Source organism: Sceloporus undulatus, chromosome 3 (assembly GCF_019175285.1).
Source record: "Sceloporus undulatus isolate JIND9_A2432 ecotype Alabama chromosome 3, SceUnd_v1.1, whole genome shotgun sequence".
NCBI lineage: Eukaryota > Metazoa > Chordata > Lepidosauria > Squamata > Phrynosomatidae > Sceloporus > Sceloporus undulatus.
In genome coordinates, this window is record NC_056524.1 from 108,269,693 (window position 1) to 108,287,192 (window position 17,500).

The 17,500-nt window shown below is 37.8% G+C and overlaps 1 protein-coding gene across 7 annotated transcripts in view; it reads right to left on the reverse strand.

Moving 5' to 3' along the window:
* Positions 1-17,500, reverse strand: part of ARHGEF7 (Rho guanine nucleotide exchange factor 7) — a 119,747-nt gene that overhangs the window by 11,795 nt on the left and 90,452 nt on the right. For 2 of the 7 annotated variants that reach the window (XM_042456561.1, XM_042456559.1), the window contains exon 19: positions 1,810-1,857. The exons of 4 other annotated variants lie outside the window; for them this stretch is intronic. In XM_042456561.1, the coding sequence (XP_042312495.1) occupies positions 1,810-1,857 (48 nt within the window). Of the gene's footprint in view, positions 1-1,809; positions 1,858-5,389; positions 8,107-17,500 lie in introns of those variants that run through there. One more of the 7 variants, XM_042456564.1, reaches the window with a different exon arrangement.

Below are 17,500 nucleotides of genomic sequence, written 5' to 3' on the forward strand. Positions count from 1 at the left end.
AATTGAATTAGTTAGAACTGTCTCTTTGAAACCAATCAAGATGTTATGCACCGATCTTTCACTGGCAGAATCTGAAGCTTCTATAAATATTAACAAAATCCTCCAGATAACAGCATTTGGGTTCGCTACAATCTCAGAATACAAGTCAGTCAATGAAAAAGCCATTTCTAGAAAATGTTTAGAGACTGTAGCTGACAAAATGAAGTACCCAGCCTCTGATATTGGTTGATCATTACAAACCAATTTATAGTGGGTCCTTGGTATCTGCTGGGGTTTGGTTCCAGGACTTCCTGTGAATACCAAAATCTACGGTTACTCAAGTCCCATTACATACAGTGGCATAGTAAAGTGGTGTCTCTTATATAAAATGCCAAAATCAAGGTATAGTTTTGGATTTTTTAAAAAAATATTTTCAAGCTGTGGATAGATGAATCCATGAACAAAAAAATTGTGGCTATGGAGGTTGACAGTATTAATGTGCTTCATTCTACAGCTGAGCACACTTAAGTACTAATCCTGACTTTCAAAGAATAGGTTATGTGTCTTATACAGAGCACCCCTCTCCAACAGTGTGCAGACCACATGTGGGCTGGGGATGGTGGGACTTGTAGTCAAACATATTTAATGTGAACCAGGTAGGCCAAATCTACTTTAGAAATTGTCTCGCCTTTAATTTTTCACTGGAGATGCTACAGTCAAAGACAAACACTTTCTTTATAATTCTCTTGGAACATAACAGAAACATGGAATACATACAAAGGGTTTACTATGTAATAAGAAAACACTTCTGCCACAACAGATGAAGCACGCTAATACAACGTGCATACAGACAACCACTTTCTCACATAGGCGCAGTTGATGTGCAGTACAATTCTGCTAACAATGTGGTAGTAAGATGGCAGCTTAGTAAATGTTATGTTTACTTGGAAAGGGGTCACTAGTAAAAACTCTGAACCTATGGCACAGAAAAAGTTAAAAATCTTAAGTCACTTACAGAGGAGTTGTTCTGAAAATAGGATCAAACCCAGATCTTTTATGCTGTGAATACAGGACAAAGAAGATACAAACAAGTGTCCCCCCGCCCAACTTGTTTAATTTCTTGACAATTCAAAAAAGTAAAAGTGAGGCGAAAAAGACTAACACAAAATATTTTAAAACTTGAAACAAACGAGCAGTGGTTTTTGCATTATACAAAACAATTAGAAGCAGCAATATGATACATCTTATCCAGAAAAAGGCACTCAGATCACAAACTGTAAAGCAGCAACAAAGAATGAGGCAACACTACATGGATTCTGTGTTTATCTCCAGATAGAATGGCAATACTGCTTTTAAAAATAAACATACAGACAGGCCAAAATAAAGCTGCTTCAGGCCACTTTGGAGGTATGCTGTTTAAATGATGTATGTGTCCGAAGAGTCCGGAAGCTGCACCAAAGCTGTGCTCCAGTCCTAAGGACTGGATCGTGGTTTTGGCATGGCTTCTGGATGCTTAGGATGCATGCATCATTTAAATAGCATACCTCCAAAGTGGCTCAAAGCAGCTTTATTTTGGTCTGTCTGTGTGGGGCCTTTGTTAGGTCCATGTTACATCTGGTTACGGTAGATTTTGGTTAGATCTGTTTTCTGCAGGGGAGGGGGAGACCTGATCCAGTGAAGTATTTTCACTGTAAGAACAAGGACGAAGATACTTTAATTAAATGATTTCCCCCTCCCCTTCTCCCATAGTTTGCTACCCAAGAGTTTGGGAAGTCTCCGGAATAATATGAGAAGGTTCCAGCAGAAAAAAGAACCTGGCCATGGCTTTACCTGGACTGGCAGAAACCTCCTGAGCAGAACTCTGACCAGCAGACAGTCCTACCAGTGGAATGAAATGCTGGATCTTAGTCACAGTAAACCACATATTTCCTAAATATTTAAGTGAAATAAAGGCTATTTGAAAAATTAAGTTATTCAAATATTTGTATTATTACTTTGCAGTAAAGAAGACTTACTTATTTCCAAAAGTCTTCACCAGCACTCTTCCGAGATAAGTTGAAAATTCTTATTCCCTAGGAAATGTAACCATTGTGAAGTCGAAGGCTTTCATGGCCAGCATCCATAGTTTTTTGTGGGTTTTTCAGGCTATGTGGCCATGTTCTAGAAGGGTTTCTTCCTGATGTTTTGCCAGCATCTGTGGCTGGCGAAACGTCAGGAAAAAATTATTCTAGAACATCGCCACATAGCCCAAAAAAACCACAAAAATGTAACCATTCTTTGCAAAGTGGTTATGTCTGAAGTAGAAATAACTTCATCAAAAATTGTTGTTTTTTCTTTACAGGTTTTACCAAAAATGCAGAAAGAAATCTTCAGCTCTCCCCCAGCTACATTTACCTGGGAAGTACCACTGATTTCGGCACCTCTTACTTCCAGGTTAAATATTAAGATATTAAACGATATTCAGAATTTCAGTTTAAAAATACCCATGCAGATACACAGAAAAGGAAAGCATGGTAGTGAAGGAATGGATCGAAATGAAGGCATGTAAAAGCTTGGTATATAAGAAAAATGAGGCCACGCCATATACTTTTGCTCTCCAAAACAACTATTTTAAAATAGGCAATTTCATTCTGAGCCTGAAAGATTTCTCTGGTGGTCTTGCAACTATTTAAGTAGGGCTAAGGATAGCAATCTAGTGACTTGCAAATTCATTCCACCATCCAATCAATTTTAAAATGTATGAATTAAAGTTAATTTATACCCTTTGAAGTAAATGAAATAAAAGGTATTTACAACACGCTACGTAATCAGACCAAGGTGCTCCTAATTTAATTTCTCTAAACCACCAAGTAGTAAGAGATAGTAGTGACCTGCCAATGAGCACATCATTTTTAAGTTTCTTCTATCAATATAAACACATCAATTGACCAACAGAACTTAAGTTTTCTTTCCTAGAGGTCAGTGGGCTTCTGCTGCAAATATATATCACACAGTATACAGAAATGTGTAAAATCTCAGCATGCTTACCTACATGTTTGTAATCATACTGAAACAGAAGCAAAATTCTCAAGATATCATTTTGCAACAAAAAGGGCATAATAAAATACTGGCTGTAAATAACAAAAACAAAAAATGTTAAAGTTAAAGGCCAAACTAAATGAGAATTAAGTAGTGTGCTTAAAAAATGCAAATAGCCACAGCTAAGAAAAGTTGATAATTACTGCGATTCTCAAAGGTGGAAAGGGAAGACCAATGGAAGATTTCCTTTCAGTGAAAGAAGTAGCTGTAAAGCAATCATTTTTGACAGAACTGTGACAGAGAAGAGTTAAATTCTCCCTCCCTGCTGCTGTGATCCCAGCTAAGCTCCACAGCAGTTATTTGCACTTCGCTTCCAAGTACAGTATTAAATATCACATTTTGTTTACACCTTACTAGAGGCATAAATGCACAAGCCCACGTTAACAGATCTTCAAGAGCCCCAAGATGGCCATACACATACTGTTGAAGGCAAGGGTCTTTGCTGAACAGGTATCGCCAACAGTAACCCAACCAGACAGAAGGGGAACCTTAATTCAGTTCTCCATCTCTCCTAAACAGATTACCAGTATCTATTTGAGCTGATCTGTCATACATTAAATTAAGGGATACTTGGGGGATGAGATCCAGATACTGATAGCAAGGTTCTGGCTGCCAGTATGGATTAAACAAAAAAAATCAGTGAAAACACCTTTGCATATAGAGTACATCCAGCCAGGGCATCCATGTATGGGGTGGGAAACCAAAGCAGCACCCCCCAAAAAAATCAAAAACTAATTATTTTTTTATTTGGGTTTTTGCTTGTTTACTTTGTATTCCACCTTTATCGCAGTGTTGGACCCAAAGAGGCAATGAAGGAGGCAACACCAGTGGTGAAATCAATATTGAAAGAAAATCTATTTACATTTCTGGAAAGGAGTCGTGGAATAGAATCTATCAAAACCTTTCCCTCCAGTCTCAAAGGACATCAAATTTCCCATGTTCTGCAATCAACTAGTGCACCAGATTAGAAAAACACCCAATGTGGATTTAAACACAAACACACACTCAAATAAACAGTATCACAGACATTCTTAAACCACATACAGAGAACCTTGATGCAATCACTTGCTGCTACTACTACTAAAACATACAGGAATATATCTGGTGCTTTCACAGTCCTGCAAACACATACATTTGGAAAGAGTTGATGCAAATGTAATGTGATACAATACACAATAAGGGACACTAACATCAGCAGAATTATTCATGTAAAATGATACACTTGCTTTATAATTTGCACGAATGAGGATATGACACACTATACTGAGTAGAGTTCAAGTTACAAATACTCAATCCAGCACTGATACAAGATTCCTTATACCCAAACAAGAAACTTTAAAATATCAGCCATTTCTTTGAATTACAGCATGCAAAAACAGCTTGTAAAAGAATGCATGCAGAAATGTTTATTTCATGGGTACGACTCATGCAATCCTCCAGATGTTGCTGGACTGCAAGCAAAAATAACTATAGCAAAAATAACTATAAGGGATGCTGAAAAGTGCAGTCAAAAATAAATAAAGAAATAAAACCCAACTATGACCTGGATCTGTTAGCCTCATTTCTAATTCAGCTGGCTACAATAGCTCTGGATTTCTTCCTATCATACAGTACAAAAGATGCCTGTATATATGCAACCTGTATGTGTCTGCAACATTTTTACAGCACAGTTTTTAAATACAGAGCAGTAGCTGCCAAAATATCCTGTTCTGCAGCAATCCATTATGCAAGTTTGATTACGTTCACAAAATATATTGTGTTGTTTACATGCTATGTGGTCATGCTTTTTCCAGATTGACAAAATATTTGGCCAAGTGGCAAGGAAGCATTTTAGCTTTCTCTATGGTTTGCTGATAACCTTATTCAATAATTGGCACATGTGCTTTGTTTAGAAGACTTTGTACTTTTGCTCTAGGCTCTGCCAACACTTGATTGGCCATCAATTTTATTAAAACATTTATTTCCCAGCCTCTATCCAGAGATCTCAGGGCAGCACAAAATATTTTGCCACAAACATACTGACAGACTATATGTTATCCTACATTATGGGGCAATCCAGTGAGCTTCCTGCACTGTTTTTCCTTTCCAGGACAGTCAGTCTGGCTTGATTTAATTATGCAAAAAATGATAATATCGTATTGCAGTTAATTATCCCTACCATAAGGGCATGAAGGAGTCATGAAAAATGAATATCATGAAGGAGTCATCTCACATTGCCATTTTTTCATATCTTTAATAAGGGACTGTTTTTTCCACTCTGTAGGCTTCCAACTGAGGGGCACCCATATTTCCATTCAAACTTTCATATTTTTGTCATAGTCATCTTGCAGGGAGCAGCATACATTGGGTCCATTTTCACAACCATACAATGAGATTGCACCATTGCCATCTACTCCCTGCAAGGTCTACAGTGAAACAATCTGTACTGCACAGCTTTTCTTTATTCAACAAAAAGAATGAACCTTCAGGAAAAATCCGTGTATGCAGTGCATATTTTAGAACTTAAGGTGTAGTGAGCTTATCCTGATATAACAACGTAAACTGGTGCTGCAAACACTTTCCATCTGTTGGTTTTTCAGATACATCCTTCATAAGTACTATACAATGTGCACTTTCCAAATGAGTCAGTATATGCTCCTTGCAAAAGTTTTTAAAAGCACATTTGGCCTTTTTCAATAGGCACTCTAGTAATGTTTGCAACTTCACTGTAATGCCATGAAAACCTAGTTTTCCAGTTTAACCGGGGAGGAGATCATTTCCACATCATGGTTTCCAGTAGCATCTGATTTATTGTGTTAGTCATGTCAACTATCAAAAATAATGAACTTTCCAATTTAACTGAAATTTACATTCATTTCCAAATCTGTTCTCTGTTCTATATGCTAAGCAGGTGAGGTACAAATAGGTTAAAGGCTTGAGATTTCATTTTAAATTCCTGAGGCAATTAATAGTGGTGAAGAGAAACCTTGAGGCAACTAATATTTCATGTACTACATAATATATATAATAATGGGAGTTGGCTATGAATAGGATTGCATGTTATTTGGGCTAAAGCAACTGAGGTTTTATCCAAATTCTGTGCTATTGAAAATTAGACTGTGTAAACATATACATTAAGCAGGCTTGTCCATTTCCCTTTATTTTGGAAAAATTTCTCATTACACAAGTATGTGTACATATTTTTTCCAGAACTCTGAAACCACTCTCCAAGAACTGAATAATCTACAATCATGAGCCTTGAGGTATCTTCCAACTCTATGATTCTATTTTTGAAATCAAGTTTATTAGAATATTACTGCACTATTTTGTGGCTCTGTGCTTTAACTTTGAGGTGGTTCTGTGTTTTAGATCAGCACAGCACATTAGATATATGTACATATTCATTTTCCGTAAGTAGGTTAACATAAACCTTTTAGGTTTCTTTTAAAAAGAACTGACAATACTAGACAGTCCTTTCTGAGGGAGAGAGAGAGCCTGGGAGAAGGTCATAGGTCCCAGAAGACTTCATCCCTGGCATATTCAATGGAGAAGTCGCCTATTTTTGGTGGGCAGAACTTCAATCACAAACCTCTCAGACTGTACAACATTAAACCTTTAGAGCAATGTGAAAGGAATGGCTGCACATCACAACAGTTTATTAATCCATGAAAATGGTGAAATTGAGTATCTTTTGCAGAACTAGCCAAGTAAATGGGTTTATATTAGGGGGTATAGCTATGGATGGGGAAAATGAGGACAATGGGCCTGTGCAGATCAGCCATTAAAGCCACCCTGGGGGCGGTCTGGGCATAGCAGCCACACAGCACACAGCATCATGGCACTCCTCTGGCGCTGTGTTTAGATGACGCAGTGTCAAAGGAACATCGTAAAGCAGCAGCTACAGCACCCTTTCCAGGGTGCAAAAAGGAAAGACCAGATCGCTGCAGCCCCAATCTGGCTCTAAAAGTGGTGGTCTGCACAGCCCCAATGACCCCCAAACAGGCATTCTTGAATGAAATTTTGTTTTATCCCCCAAATTTCTAACACTCTGTACAATTAGATAATTGACCATTGTTCATATCTCAAACCTTTCTACTGGCTGTGTTTGGCATTCCCTTGGTTCACTTTGCCTGATTCTTTTCTTTGGATACCTAAAAGCATTTCTAAATGGTCAAATGAAGTTTCACATTACTGGAATGCTAGAAATTTGGGGACTGAAGGAAAATCTCATTAGGGAGCAGCATTTTTATTTGGGGGGGGGGGATGACCTCTTTGCTTCCAGTGGACAGATTCCTGGTTCATACAAAACTGATTCTGACTGTTTTCCAGGGGCACTTAATTGCCTTTTAAAATGTGTAAAAATTGATCACAATATCAAATTTAAGAAATCCAGTTTGTAGTAATAGCAATTATCTTCAGTACTTCAAGATATATAGAACACAGGACACAAACACAGGGCTGTCATATTAATTTTATTCACATCCAAACTGGCATTTCAATATCACTAGTTGGCTTTATTATAACTGAGAAATGTGAAAACAAATAAGGATTTCTGACTTTTAGATGGGAACCTTGTATGCACACAGGGATAAAAGTCAGTAAAAAGGAATTAAAGTTATTAAATATCTTATTTGTACGTCTAAAACCAAACTTTGGAACACTGACAGGTAGATTCCATTTAAAGCATTTCCTCTGGCAATACATCAAAATAAAATCACAGGAGATATTTCAAACATTATTCAAATGATCACAAAGATTATTATCCCCCACATTAGGGAGTCTCAATCAAAATAATATAACAACACACTCCATCACAAGGACCACATAATTAAAAAGGGTGAAACTTCTGGAGATGGGATGGAAGTGAAATGCAGAAAAGCAAAATCACCGACACCAGAAATCTTCAATCATCAACCTCTGCTGGAAGCTGAGAAGCAGGCCAAATTCACACACATCAGTTTAGAGTCTCAGAAAAGGCTTCTAACTTCAATCTCCAAGAAAATATTTGGCAATCTTTTATCACAGGGTCAGGGCACTTGTGACTCCCCACATGTTTCTGGACTCCAATTCCTATCAAGTGAGACAAGATAGTGGGTAAGGATGGTGCCAGTAATAGCCCATCACAATCTGGAGGACCACAGGCTTCCCAGTCCTGCACTATGTGACATATCTGCTCAGGGAAGAATAAACAAAACTTGTAATCTTCTCTAAAAGGAAGCACTGAAGTGGTGGCAAGAAAAGAAAGAACTTTGCTTAAATACCACAGTAAATCTATTCAGAAATTGTTGGACAGGGTAAAAACATCCCATAAGGCTAGCTGTATCAAGCTGCTTTATGTTTTTTCTGCTTTGTGTGAAGGAGCAGCCCCTGTTCTAAGAGAAATATGAGGACAACAGAGCTGCTCACAGGGCTGGCAAGATGATGGATGTTTTGAAGATTTGAGTGCACCATCCAACCTGATCACCAGATCTATCTACATCCATCTGATTATTTCCTGTTTCTAAACCTTAAAGAGTTTGAAAGGAAGGAAAAGTTCTGAATGACTGAGAGGTGAAAGCAGCAGCAGAACACTATTTCAGTGACCAGACATCAAAAATATTTTTGGAAGGGTTATAGAAACCTGAGAAATGATGTGCCAAATGTGTTGAACTTCAGAGTGAATATGTAGCATAGTGTGTAAGTTTCATGGCTCTAGGTCATTCCCTTCTTGGTCGGGCTGAGAATTTTTCAACACCCCCTTGTATTTAAGAAGTATGTAAGTTAGTGTTTAATTCTGTTTGTTGTATAAGAGACACCTAGAAAGTGAAAATGGATTGCCTTTTACTCCAGGTTTGGTTCTGCAAAAAATATAATATATGTGCGTATATTACAATTACATACTTTAGCCACCAGTAAAATTATGTCTTGAAGATAGGCTTCAGGTGTATTTATGATGACAGAGGAAATCCAATTTGAGCAAATGTGACATATGAGTTTTAAAACGTTCAGTGAAAAGTGACTGACAAAGAAAGTAGCAAAATGAGAGATGGTGGGAAACTGGGTCTATTGAATGTTATTAATTGTTGATCTGGCAAGGGAGAAGAATGACTTCAAAAGGCTGAGCCACAGAAAAGTTTTGAGAGTTGATGTGGGATGGAAGACAGAAAATTCAGCAGAAGACTGTCAAGTGGATGAAAAAGCACAAGGGTAGCACAAAGACTGAGTTAAAAATACTCAAGTCTAAGCAAAAAAAGGCTAGAGGAAGATAACTCATACAGCAGTCTTTAAGAAAAGCCTAACCCTGTGAGTTATTGGCAAAGGTCTAAAGAAGTGGTTTCTGGACCAGACATAAGACTTTGGGGGAGATGTACAGGGGGCTTTGAAGATCCAAAGAACTATAATTTAATTCCAAGTACAGTACATACCAACTATCCAGTGTCAGTGTGTTACCTGTGCTCTAACTAGAGAGGAGCTGGAGAAGGGGACTGGCCTATAAATTACAGAATGAAACTATAACCTCTTAACTATCCTCCAGGATAGTTCACTAAATTGCATTGATATTGGTTAACTGCAACTGATCATGCTTTATTAATAAACTCGTATTTATTTACATACTGAGTGGATCTCTATCCTGTTTATTCTGTGGCTATGCCAGATACCAAGATTAACTATATGGTGCTGGTATAAGAAGGATGCAATACTGTAATGGATGATGGCTCCTGAAGGATATATCAAAAGTGTCCCCCACATAGATTGAAGGAGATTTTCCACAACGTGATGATACCAATAAGTCATTTAAGAGTTCTCCACAGTATGGTGGACAGTGGTGGAAACTTTCCACAAAAGCTTATTTATATTGTGATACCAGTTAAGCTGATATGCATAGTATAATATGCAGCAAAATAAAGCAGGGAGCTAAATGCTTAACCACATGCTGAACTCTGCTTGGAAGCAACCCATATTCTTGACATACCAACCTATGCACAGGTTGAATCTCCCTTATCTGGAATTCTGAAATCTGAAATACTCAAAAAACCAAAATTTTGTTCATGGGTGGCTGAGATACCAACGCCTTTGCTTTCTGATGGCTCGATGTACACAAACTTTGTTTCATGCACAAAGTTAAAATATTCTATATAATTATTTTCTGACTATGTGTATAAGGTGTATATGAAACATAAATGAATTTTCTGTTTAGACTTGGGTCTAATCTCCAAGGTATCTGATTACTGGAATATAGATATTCCAAAATCCAAAAAAAATCTGAAATCCAAAACATTTCTGGTCCCAAGCATTTCAGACAAGGGAGACTCAACCAGTATGCAAATGAGACTCGCTTCTCAGACATGACAGAAATGGCCTACGCAACTGCAGAGAACCAAATCAAATCCTTTGACTAGCACCTTTAGTAACTGTGGAAATTAAAAAAAAAGATTTATCAGGTTGTACAAATAGTCAGATTTGGTATGAGTATGCAAATAGAACAAATTGATGCTAGCTTGTACTACTGGGGGGAAAAATAAATCCACATACGTATTTCAGGATGGACTTTAAGGCATTGAAGACCTGAATATTAAAATATATTACCCTACAAAAATCTCCTAGAATCCTCTATGCTGCTGCACCAGACTGATTAGTTGACATGCAATTAATTAGAGCTCAGGAGCCTTTTCTCCTCTGACTACAACAGCATTTGGTAGACTTACAAGTGCTCAACTTTACTCCATGTTAGTTTTACTCCATGTTGGGTTTTTACAGTTCTTAATGACAGTGAAATATTTCATTATTTAAGTAGATACCCAGCAGAAGGGAATAACTACTGCCACCCTAACCTCAACACATCACAGCCCTACATACAAATATGCAACACATACAAGAACACAGAGAACAAAATGGACACTGAAAATGAGTAGAAAGTCCCCCTTTTCATGTGCAGGAGAACATCTGCAAGAAGGATTTTAAAGGCTTGTAACTCATTCCCTTGCTTGTGCCTCACCATCTAATGGACTGAACAATTACTTCCTTGGAACTAAAATTGGTAGAATAGAGAAAGTACAACCCACATATTTCTCCCTAGAATCATATGAGTTTTGTTTTATGCTGGCCTGGCATTCACACTACACAATTATAACATTTTTGTCCCATTTTAATGGCCATGGTGTCTTATGGAATCTTGGGATATGTAATTTGGTTAGACCCTAGAGCTCTCTGGGCGAGAATTCAAAATATCATACACTAAACTGCAAATATGAGGATACCACAAGATGAAATCATGGCAGTTAAAGTGGAATCACAGTGGTATAATTGCATAGTAGAATAACAGAGTTGGAAGAGAACTCAAGGGCCTACTGCCATGCAAGAATTCACCATCAAAGCACTCCCAACAAATGGCCATCCAGACTCTGTTTAAAAACCTCCAAAGGAGACTCCATTATACTCTGAAGCATATTCCACTGCTGAACAGCTCTTACTGTCAGAAAGTTTTCCCTAATGTTTAGATAGCACCTCTTTCCTTATTTTGAATCTACTGCTCTGGGTCCTAGTCTCTGGAGCAGCAGAAAACAAGCTTGCTCCATCAATATGACATTCCTTCAAATATCTGAACAGGGCTATCATGTCCCCTCTTAACCTTCTTTTCCAGGCTAAGCATACCCAGTTCCCTAAGTCACTCCTCATCGGGTATAGTTTCCAGATCTTTTCACCATTTTGGTTACCCTCCTCTGGACATGCTCCAGCTTAATATCCTTCTTCAGTTGTGGTGCCCAGAACTGGACACAGTATTCCAGGTGAAATCTGAACAAAGGAGAATAGACTGGTACTATTACTTCACTCAATCTAGTTGCAGATTTAGAATTGCATCTAATGCAGCCTTGAATTGCAGTTGGCTTTCTTAGCTGCTGCATCACAGTACCGACTTACATTCAGCCTATGGCCTGCTAATACTCCCTAGATCTTTTCCACATGTACTGCCTTCAAGCCAGGACACTACATGGCTATTGATGCAGCCTAAGATCATTTAAAAACAAAACAAAACTGCAATACACTGATGACTTATGATCGACTTGTGGTGTACTAAGACTCCCAGATCTCTTTCGCATGTACTGTTCTCAAGCCAGGTGTCATCCATCCTACATCTGATCCTTTCTTCTCATTTTTTTTCTGCCTAAGTGCAGTACATGACATTTCTTACTGTTCAAATTCATTCTGTTAATTTTGACTCAACTCTCTGTTAAAATCATTTCAAATTCTGAGCCTGTTCTCTCAGGTATTAACTACCCCAAATTTGGTGTCTGATATGAGTGACTGGCCTGGATGTGTAAGTATTTAAGAGGAAAAGATGTTACCTGTGATATAACTTATGAGTGGCTTCTAGAAAAAGTTATGCATTCCTTTAAAATTGTTGTAGCTATCAAGTGTCTTTAAGCACTTGTATGTCTTTTCTTTCTATTTTTAATCCTTGTCAAAGCTTCCTTGAAGAACTCCTTTCCATTTCCCATGCAGGAACGAAGACCTGCCTTGAAGGAGCACTTGTGGAACGGTGATTAAAATGCTGGTACTGCAGCCACAAGGCTGAGTTCGATCCCAGGGGGTTCCAAGGTTCACTCAGCCTTCCATCCTTTCGTAGGTCTGTAAATTGAGTACCCAGCTTGTTGGGGGCAATTGGCTTACAGATTGTCAAACCACTTAGAGACTGCTGAGTTCACTGATGAGAGGTATAGAAATATACATGCTATTGCTATTGATTACACTTTCCCTTGGTGTATGGATTCCAGTACTTCAACCAGTTATGGTCACACATACGGAGTGCAGGAGATCAGGATACATTCTCTAGCAGCTTTCTTTCTACTGTAATGATTCATCAACCAAACAAACAGAAACAAAAAGAGAGTCCAAACAGAAGTGAAGACTTACTTTCCTTTGCATTAAGGCTTATTTCATTCCATCAATTGCTGGCATTCTTCAGAGATGTATTACTGTTTTTAGGGACTATGGCACAGTATGTAATTTATAATATGAAGCCTTTTTCCCCCCCAGAACTGGATGAAGACTTTACTGCTAGCAGTTCAGGTCAGACACCAAGATGGCAAATCCCAGTTAATTTGAGAGGGAGCGGTGATGATGATTTAAGTACTTCCCTCCCAACAAAATAAATAAATAAATAAATAAATACTTTTTTAGTTTCTTCAATGTTGGTTTTCACACAGGTCACATTCTCTCAAGATCCTGATGGACGATAACTCCCATCAATAGACCACTAGCCATGCTGGAGTTTAATCTCAGCTAAAGAGCAACAGGATCTCCATCCAGTCTTAAAGTGCTATTTTATTTGTGCATTTACAGAGGCAGAGGTGTTCCAGAAGTTCCCAATTAAACAGGCTGAGGATTCCTCATATAGCCAAGTTTGAATTCAATACAGTTGTTGCTGTTGTTGTGTGTCTTACGACTTATGGTGACCCTATGGTCCCCTATCATGGAGTTTTCTTGGCAAGATTTCTTCTGAGCTTTGCCATTGCTTTCCCAGAGACAGAGAATCTGCCCAAGGTCACCCAGCAAGTTTCATGGCCCAGCAGGAAATTGAACCCTGATCTCCAGAGTCGTATTCCAACACTTACACCACTGTGTCAAGCAGCCTGTTTTTCATCTCACTCTTCCATCTCTGGGTGTGAGCACTAACTTTAAAATATATATTTAAAAAACCTCTGGGTGGAGCAATTCTTCCTCTGCTGGCTGGGAGAATTGGTAAGTTTACCCATTCTAGATCTGCACTATTCTTGACATTCACCACTTTACCCCTCATGTGTCAACATGGCACTCTCTGGGAAAGGAGCATTTTGGCACTATGATGCACACTATCAGGTGTACTCTAGGTGTCAAGCATTAGCCAGGCCTGGCTTGGCTTCACCGTACCTGAGAGGCATTTCAGTCTTTGGCCTTTAAAACAGAGGTGACACCGTTTTAAGTTCTTCTAATCAGTGTTAAAACATTTTTTATCTATTTAATATTTTATCTGGTTCACATTGCCTCAAGAATCCCAGTGGGCTGACAGGCAGTAAATAAATGCTTTGAAAGAAAGAAAGAAAGGAAGGAAGGAAGGAAGGAAGGAAGGAAGGAAGGAAGGAAGGAAGGAAGCTCTATTTCTAAGAATAAAAGGCATCTCATATCTAGATCCCCTGCCATGCTGGTATGATCTTAGCTCCCCCTCAGATTTTATTTTATTTTAAAAAAACTAAGTGGATTGTTTTTTTGGGGGGGGGGGGTTTTGGTTTTTTTTTGTTTTGTTTTTTCTTTAAAAAACTTGGTATAATATTCTGGAGAGCAAAAATGGGGTGGTTCATTCCACCATGGGTATCTGCAGACTGAAAATGGACCCCTGTTGCAGGTGACCACTCATTATTAAGCTTTTATCAGGAATTACCAACTGCAGTGTTTTAGTGATTAAGATGCCAGTTCTGATGATCGGAAGATCAGAAGGTGGGCAGTTTGAGGCCCAAGTGCTGCACAATGAGGTGAGCTTTTGTCACTAGTCCCAGGTTCTGCCAACCTAGCAGTTAGAAAGCATGCAAGTAGATAAATAGGTACCACTTCAGTGGGACAGTAACAGTGCTTGGTGCAGTCATGCTGACCACATGACCACCAGATTCGTCTTTGGACAACGCTGGCTCTTGGCTAAGAAATGGAGATGAGCATTTCCCCTACAGTTGGTTATAACTATAATAATAATAATAATAATAATAATAATAATAGTAATAATATTTATATTTCCCTAGACAACTAGACAATCATGTCAAGGGACTTACTTTACCTTTACAGTTACATTAAAGTTTGTGTTGCTATATACATCTATATAAAACTTGTCTATTTTTTCTTTCTTTCAATTTAGTTTATTTATGTAAGACTTTTTTTAACATTTAATTTCTACTGGCCTTTCCCCAATTTCATCTTAAATCAAAATTAACTAATCTAAAGTTTTAAACTTTCAACATTTGCATGTGGAAATACATGGGAGACTTTTGAAGCTAACAGATGCATCAAATTATTTTAAGCCAAAATTCTTTATTACTAAGAATGAAATGCAAGGATGAACAGTTTCAATAAACTTTTCATACTTCTAGCAAAATGAAAATGTCTTAGTTAAGACTCAAAGTATAGTTACTGAAAAATAAGTCTAGTTCAACAATAATTTGCTCCTAATAGCACTGAAACTTCACAGAAACATGAAGGATCAAGCAGCACCTTTGATACTTCAGTATAAGTTTTTGTGGACTCTAGATGTATCTGATGAGGTGGACTGGAGTGCATAAAAGTTTGTGCAGAAATATATTAGTCTCAAAGCTACCTCTAGGTCCCTTCTTAGGCTGAAACAGACTAACTCAGCTATCTTCTTGAAAAGTAATATTACAGAGTTAAAATAAAGACTGCTAATGTTTTAACAAATCTAATATGTAAGTCCTCAGTGAAATGGATATGATGTTTTCAGCTACTGGACTATAATGAAGAATGACAAAGGAGTACTTACTTCAGAAACAGACCTGCCCATAAATCCCTAAACTGGTAGGTTTGTTCAGTTTTTTAAAAAATCATGATTAGTTCAAATGGGCTGTCAACATAGAAATAAGAAATATTTGCATACCAGGATCTTATTCCCAGATCTTAGGTAGTTCAGACAACATATAAGAATAACAGCATTATAGACAGTGATTAGTTTAAAAATGCACCTACTGGGTTGAAATTACTACATATCATGAGGTAGTTCACAAAAATGTGCTCCAGATCACCAACATATATGCAAAGGTCCCTTACTCACCTGGGATACCATGCGGTGGCATATGAATCTGCTTCTTCCGTTTATACTATTGTTTCAGTCTGCATAAAAGTGCTCTAAATCCATATATATATTTAAATATAAATCCAAAAAGCTGTTAAAATGTCTTCCACCTTTAAGATCTGATCTATTTTCTCCTTGCTGCTTAATCAAGATCCCTATCAGATGTAAAGAGTAAGCACTACCTTCTTAAACTGAACTATGGCCTGTTACAGACTACCAAAATAAAGCTGCATCGAGTCACAGTGGAGGTATGGTATTTCAATGATGCATGCGTCCCAAGAGTCCAGAAGTCGCACCAAAGCCACGCTCTAGCCCTAAGGACTGGAGCGTGGCTTTGGTGTGGCCTCTGGACTCTTAGGACGCATGCATCATTGAAACACCATACCTCCACTGTGACTCGAAGCAGCTTTATTTTGGCTGTCTGTAACAGGCCTATAATAGCAAATGTGAACTGCATGCACAGCTGAGGATGTGGATGCATATCCACTTCCCAGTTAAGTTTAAGTGGAAGTAGCTGCACACACTATGATGGTATGAACACAGCACTAAGCCATTATTCGGCATAATAAAACAAGTTCAGCTCAGCCAGCCTTTCCCTGCCTCACATGCTCTGTCTTCCTCCTCTGACAATTATAGAAAAGGAGTACAGTAGTTGAATTCCGTTTTAGATGAACTGTAACTTCACTTGTCATCCAAGCCTGTACAAACTGTGGTTGCTTTTTACTATTTTCAATGGAAAAGAAGCCAACTTCAGATCAGTTTTTGAAGTTGGCTTGTTTTAACTGAGCAATTAGGGGTTCAGATGGCATGCTAAACAGCAAATAATCTAAACATACGCATGATAATCTCCTCTTTGCAGCCACAACCAAGGGAGATCGGTGGTTCTCCTAATTCTAAAGAACAGATTGACATGATATCCGAACATAGCTGGTGAAAATCAACTATAGTAATATGAGAGCCATTTTGCTTAAATAGAACCCCCCCCCCCCAAAAAAAAACTGATCATGAAAATATTTTCAGGGTTTAGGGGCTATGTTACAGCCTAACAAAAAGTAGTATCTTTGTGAAATAATTCCCAAGAGCATACAAGCAAGCTACATTAAGTCAGTTCAGGCTCTTAATTTAAACATCTCAATCAAAGGATTTGATTTTTACTTTGACTACAATGATTTTTTTAAAGAAATGAAATTATAAAAAGATGTATCCCTCTTTATGGTATAATAACTTTAATATTAAAGGCATAGGCTAGTAAATGCAAAATTTATTTCAACTGTACATAACAGATACCTTTTTAAAAAACAAAAACAAAAACACAGTTATTATATGCCACCACAAACAATAAAATGCAAACTGTACAATACAATGCACATTCAGATATACATCTATTTTTTCCTGTTTTCCAGAGTCAGTACCTTACTAAAGATGGCTTCTCCCATTCACAAATGAAATGCACAATATATAGATTTATTCTTTTTTGTACGTCACTATATACACATATTACTGTGTTTTGACATGATTATGCAAAACACACAATTAATATAACTTAGTGTCAACTTATATTAAATACTAATTGAATGGCAATACCATTTAAGCCATATGAAAGGGACCCAAGATGGCTCACATCTACATTCTACTTCAAACTCTGTACTCCTTCATTGC